The sequence below is a fragment of the Triticum dicoccoides genome, chromosome 5A, assembly GCF_002162155.2.
Source record: "Triticum dicoccoides isolate Atlit2015 ecotype Zavitan chromosome 5A, WEW_v2.0, whole genome shotgun sequence".
Taxonomy (NCBI): Eukaryota; Viridiplantae; Streptophyta; class Magnoliopsida; order Poales; family Poaceae; genus Triticum; species Triticum dicoccoides.
In genome coordinates this window covers 575,830,202-575,836,498 of record NC_041388.1, presented here as the reverse complement: position 1 = coordinate 575,836,498, position 6,297 = coordinate 575,830,202, and the positions used below count along the sequence as shown (strand labels likewise).

The 6,297-nt window shown below is 45.8% G+C and overlaps 1 protein-coding gene across 1 annotated transcript; it reads right to left on the bottom strand.

Annotated features, from left to right (window-relative positions):
- Window positions 1-1,568: 1,568 nt before the first annotated feature.
- On the bottom strand, window positions 1,569-2,277 carry LOC119300038. The gene is made up of 3 exons (XM_037577120.1): window positions 2,104-2,277; window positions 1,849-1,992; window positions 1,569-1,764 (listed from the first exon to the last, which is right to left on the bottom strand). Exons 1-3 carry the CDS (start codon window positions 2,275-2,277, stop codon window positions 1,618-1,620), a joined length of 465 nt encoding a protein of 154 aa, XP_037433017.1. The 3' UTR covers window positions 1,569-1,617.
- Between the last annotated feature and the right edge of the window lie 4,020 nt (window positions 2,278-6,297).

The following is a 6,297-nucleotide window of genomic DNA, read 5'->3' as shown; positions in this document are numbered from 1 at the left end:
TGCCGCTTCAATGCCAGCGCCAGTGAGCGGTCGCGTCCGTTCTGGCCGTGCATGAATGCGGGCGCTGATGCTCTGGACTAACGCTGACAGTTTCAAACGGGTAGGGCGGGGGCAAGGGAGGGGTTTGGGTGGGCCAGAGTGGTCAGAAGCGGACGTGGTTATTGTCCGGATGCCGGCAAAGCCCCCCACGCTTGTCTCCAATTTACGAGAGAGAGTATGTCCAGACAACGTTGCGGATTGATACAGAACCGCGTTGGATGATATCTACGGTCCGGACAACATGATGCGAACGTATGCTGGCGGTTTGAGGATCGACATTGGAGATGCCCTAATGATCTCGAGGTTCCCTTTCTTCTCTAAGTGTAACCGTTTTTAATAGACAAGAGTAAGACTATGATCAAGTAAATCGCTTTTCACACCTTTAATCATCGGTCTCCTTTGGTTTGTAGGAATTTTGCAGAAATCTCATAAGATAGGATTGGTACAGGAAAAAATCTTTTAGAGTTCTTTGGTTTGTAGGAATAGAATCCTATTCCTATGGAGGAATTCTTTCTATCCGCCACATTTCATAGGAAAATAAACATTAGCCTAGACTCAATGGGAAAAAAAATCCTATGATGTAAACCAAAGGGCATCTTCCTTTCTATTCCTATTTATAAGATTTCATATACATGTCGTCTCATTTTCTATGATTTTTCTATTCCTATGACTTTTTTATCCTATGAACCAAAGGATGATCATGTACTCCCTCTATCCGAAAAAACTTGTCTCTCAAATGAATGTATCTAGCAATAACTTGATGCTAGATACATTCATTTAAGGGACAAGCTTCTTCGGATGAAGAGAGTATATGAGTCGGTCAACATGCCATACAGTCCTCTTTTTACACCACACACTCTTGTATTTACCAAAATCGTAGAGCGCATATACCGGCAAAACAGATTGCCGCGCTACGCGCTGCTGACTGTGATCAGATTCCATGCTGCGGTGGATCACACCGACACCTGATGGTCCATGATTGGTCGTTCGCGGTCCAGTCATGTCCTTTATTTATTAGCACATACAGTACATACATACATGCATGCATACCTTGTTATACATTGCATCAACATAAACGTCATTCTACTGCTAAAGTAATCACGCTCTGGGACGGTGGATCCATGCACGGCAGAATGACTTGTATTCTAGCGCGCATCGGGTATCCCGTGCATGGATTCACCGTCCGTGGCTGATTTGAGATTCATGCCATTTTTATTTTATTTTTAGAATTTATCTGTTTCAAAGCATTGCATTGGCTTTTTTTCTTGTTCCAAAATGTACCTTAATATCCCACTGTGTGTCATCGTGTATCAGCAAATCTGATAAGAAAATAAGTGCATTCTTTTTTATTGACACACAATAAAACATGATGGTAAACATTGAAACGAGAAAAAACAAATGATAAATTTTGAAACGAGATAAAATTTGACAAAAAAAAACATGAATCTGAAAGCAATCACGAACGACGGATTGATGCATGGAATATTCCGTGCCCGCTAGAACATCAACATAGCTGGCTAGCAAAGACAACCGTTTTATGTGTATACACTTCAGCTCTTCAAGGATGGGAAATGACCCTCAGAGTTTACTGGAGACATTGGCGAGATACTTGGTGTGGCGGCCGTGCGCGAGCACCTGGCCGGTGTCCTTCCTCCTCACCTCCACGGTCACGCACCCCGTCTTGTCGCCGATGCCGAGCACCCGAGCCTCGATCTCGATCTCCTCCTGCATGCTTCCGTTTGTTAGTCACAAGGAAGATTATAGTATATGTATACATGAAATGCAGGAAGACATGCACTCGTATCGTACGTTTGCACGGGCGGCGCCCAGGTAGGAGACGGTGATATCCAGCGAGACCCCCGTCACCGGCGAGCCGCCCGCGAAGATCACCGCAGACCCCACCAGGTCCACCAGCGACGCCACCGCGCCTCCCTGCATACGGTTGCTGGCGCTCTTCGCATGCGCCGGACATGCACACACAGCCACACAGGTATACACGATTTTCAGTTCAACGCTCCTGCATACACTACTCCCGCGAGCACGGCCGTGGCTAGGACTACGTACCGACGTGAGGCGAACAGGGACCATGAAGGAGCAGAGGAGGCGGCCGGGTTCGATGGCCTCCACGCGGAGGCCGGCTACGGTGAAGACGTCGTACAGCCGGTGGCTCAAGGAACCGTTGTGCCACTTCTCCATGGCTTCGTCAACATCCTTGCTGCCGCCTTCGAGCTTCGCCATCTGCAGCTTCTCTCGGTCTTTCCTGGTCTACCCTGCATATTTAAGAGGCCTTCGAGTGCTCGGTCTCCATTGGCAATTTTCACAATAGGGACACCGTAGTAGGAAAAATGCCAGTAGAGGCCGAGCATTAGGCAGGCCTGAATCGAGGCCGTGCAAGCACCACTGGGAATTTGGGATCCGCGTGGTCAGTGTATTTGGCAGCGTATTTGATTTCTGTGTGCCGTATAAAGCACTGGGGCTGCCCCTAATGAAAGTATCATATACGGCATACATGCATGCCAACTAGGTTTTTTAATGATGTGACACACAATCAAATGAGGAAAAAGAGCGCGTGATATCATATCATGATACCGTATCATATTGAATGTTATACTATTTTGTGCCATGCATTACAATTAATAATATAATAAAAAATAATAACCTATAATATTATGCATTACATAAATAATATCGTACACTACTATCGTATGCATGATACTACTATATCATTTTATGATCACCGACAACCCGAGGCGCCACCACATGCGGCAAACTTGACAATTTTGACCTGTGGATAAAATCATTTAACAAAATAAACTGCTTTTAAAAAAATTTCATTCAGCTGACCTTTTTGAGTGACGCCCGACAGGAAGGCGCCACACTACACTGTGCAACGCCTGACTGACAGGCGCTACACGCCTGGCCAGTGTTGCATCCCGGACTGCCTAAAAATTGCTAAGTCTATAGTGTGGCGCCTAGCTCTCAGACGCTGCACTAGTGGTTGCACTATAAAATGAAGCAACCGCTAGTGCAACGCCTAGAAGCTAGGCGTACACTGTATAGTGTGGTGTCTAGCTCTCAGGCGGTGCACACTGACTTAGTAATTTTCGGATCACACGGGTGCGACGTTGGCCAGGCATGTAGCGTCTATCTATAAGACGTTGCACAGTGTAGTGTGGCGCCTTCGTGTCGGGCGCCATACAAAAAGGTCAGCCGCATGAAATAGTTTCACGGGCAGTTCATTCTGTGATTTAATTTTGTCCACGGGTCAAATTTGTCAATTTTACCACCACATGCAACCGAATCTAGGCTCGGAATTTTAGGCACACCGGAAGAGCTCGCTGTCGCTGCATGCTTATGCATAGTAGCATGGCAACCCTGTACCCTGACTGGCAGCAGGGATGATGGAATCCCGGCTCGCCCGGCTGGCCATTAGCTCAATTAACGCGGACGTGGAGCATAACCGGCCAGCGGACTCGTTTTAATCATTAGTCAGCCATTGATTAAGCTCACCCAGAGTATTTCGATCTCAGCACGAACAAAAACGCGCCACGCTTAGATGGCAGTGTGAAAAACTTGATGTTTCCAGTTCCTGGCGTCAACAATTTTTCAATTTGACATGATAGAGGGTCATGCTTGGCAGAGAGACAAAATCATACCACTGGGGTGTTCTCAAAATCATACAACTGGGGTGTACTTGGCACAAATGAACCCCGTAACGCGCCACGAATCAACCGTCCTGTTTTGTGTGTATGTAAAGCTCTTCTGATATTATCGTAATTTCATTAATTAGTACTACAATGTGTTTCGATGCGGTTTGTTTAGAAATGCATAAAACAATCGTAGTTACCTTTGTTCCTAGAAAAACATTTATATTTTTTTAGACAAATGGTTGGCCCCGATCTTGGCATAATTATGACCCACAGAAAATTATACTACTACTTTAGGGGAAACACATACACACCAAAAAATACATTTGAAGCTAATGTTACACTAAATCACAAGACGGCTTGACTAATGTGTACTGCCCACTCTCTCCCTATGCCTGTCCATCAACTACTCACTCCATTTTTATTTATTCTACATATTAGCTTTGACCTAAGTCAAACTTTATAAAGTTTGATCAAGTTTATCAACAATCTAAACTTTCACAATAACAAATATATATGATATGAAACTATATTGAATGATGATTCTAGTGGTATTAATTTGGTATTGTGGATGTTAATAATTTTGTGTATAAACCTAATCAAAGTTTACTAAATTTGATTTGAAACAAAGCTTATATGCGAAGTAAATAAAAACGAGAGAGTACTAAAAAGGACAGAGGTATGGCGAGGCAGGCCAACTACTACGTCGCGGGCTGGACAACGGCCCTGTTTGGATACTTCCACTCAGTTAGAGGTTAGAGTTAGATTCTAACCCTGAATCAACCCTAAACTAACTCTAACCAAAGAGGTGTTTGGATGGTAGGGTTAGATTGACAATAAATGTTCTTTCTTAATCATTTGACTACTTTGGACTCTATTTCCTGCCGGATTTGACGGAGCGAGCCCTGGCCAAGGCAGACGGGGACGTGCCCGGCAAGGAGCCGCGCTGGCCTCTCGCACAGCTCGCCGACCGAACCCGTCGTCCCTGCGCAAGGAGTCGCGCTGGCCGAGGCCGACGGGAACGGGGACGGGCCGCGCAAGGAGCCGCGACTGCTTACAGGTAGGCGGACGGGCCGCGGGAAGACGAGGGGGTTGGAACGGGAGGATAGGGCGGGGCTACTTACCGACGGCGGACGGAAGCGCGGATACGGCGAGGCGCCTTCACGGGCGGTGCAAAAGGGAGGGAGGGAGGGAGAGGACGAGAAGTTTCGAGAAAGTGGGGAGGGATCTGCTTTGGAGAGAGCGAGAAAAAAAATGTGTTTTTAGTGGTCCCAAAAAAAACTAACCCAAATAAGCACTTCTTGGATGGGTTAGATTTTTTAGATGAGTTAGATGCATCTAACCCAAACTAACCCTCTTATTTGTATATTTTTGAATTAGTTGAGTCCAAACTATCTCAAACTAACTCTAACTCGTGAAACTAAACAGGGCCGCCTGAGTCATTGCAAGTATTCCCGTCCATGTGTTCTACAGTGTATGTCTGGGAGGGCCTAGAAATTTGTGGGACGACACACTGGTACTGTAGACGAACTGATACACTATATAATAGTATGGATATGCTTCGGAGCCCACAGCTCATAGCACAATTCACTAAGTAGGATCTAGTACCGAGAGCCCATCTACCACGCGTCGACCAGGCACCACGCCTCCTTCCGAGCCTGAAGCCGCGTTGCCTACACTTCCATTTGGCTGTTCCCTTTCAAGTCGATCCAAGCCTGAAGCCTTGAGGTCTCACGCAATGGCACATGCACCAGGGAGCAGCCGCCATATATGCTCACTTGATCTTCTAACCCTGTATCTTAACTAGTGACTATGATTCAGAATTCCAAGGTATTGATGCTCTCCTCTAGCCTCGCCAGCCTAGTTTTTCCTTTGTAGCTCCGCCACAATTTTTGATTTTTGATTTTGAATAACAATCAGTCGACGAATAGAAGGTGTACTATGATTTGATTGATACTCTCGATCCATAATGTAGTGCGTCCGCGCTTTTTGAGATCTAACTTTGACCATAAATTTAACCAACAAGACCAACTGCGACGGGAGTAAAAGTTATACCACTACATGAATTAGTGGTATAATTTTTGCTCCCGTCGCATTAGGTCTCGTTGGTTAAATTTACGATTAAACTTAAATCTCAAAATGCGTGAACACACTATATTATGAAACGGAGGGATTACCTTAGCAAACGGATAGTATGGTTGAGAATTTGAAGATTTTGGTCAAGGCTCGAGAGCTGGCCCGCCCAGTTTCTTGTTTGAAGCTCTGCCATGGGCTCTTAGCTTGCGAAAGCGTCTTACATCATAAGACAGGACGGAGGGAGTAATGAAGAAGCTGCATCGTTTTTGTCACGTAATGGACCTGCAATTAGCTTGATGGAATCTGGGCGCACATCAAATCATTTCACACCGTCAGGTGAAGTCCATCTACTTAGGGCAGTAGCTGCAGTGGCAGACTGTTTATCACGCCTCCCATGATCCCATCTCAGCTCAGGACGCGCGCTACACACTACGTGTTGTTCAATCTAGTAGAGAAGTAACTTCAGGCATCAATGGGCACATAAATCAGAGAGGCATGGCCGGTGCACATTAGAGAGGTGCAAGGTTTTAATGCC

Bases quoted from the DNA above. Each gene is read 5' to 3' on its own strand.
- LOC119300038 (XM_037577120.1), bottom strand. From the start codon at position 2,277: ATGGCGAAGCTCGAAGGCGGCAGCAAGGATGTTGACGAAGCCATGGAG. The intron at 1,993-2,103 runs GTACGTAGTCCT...GCGCATGCGAAG, and splicing joins TCCCTGTTCGCCTCACGTCG to AGCGCCAGCAACCGTATGCA. The intron at 1,765-1,848 runs GTACGATACGAG...GGAAGCATGCAG, and splicing joins TGGGCGCCGCCCGTGCAAAC to GAGGAGATCGAGATCGAGGC.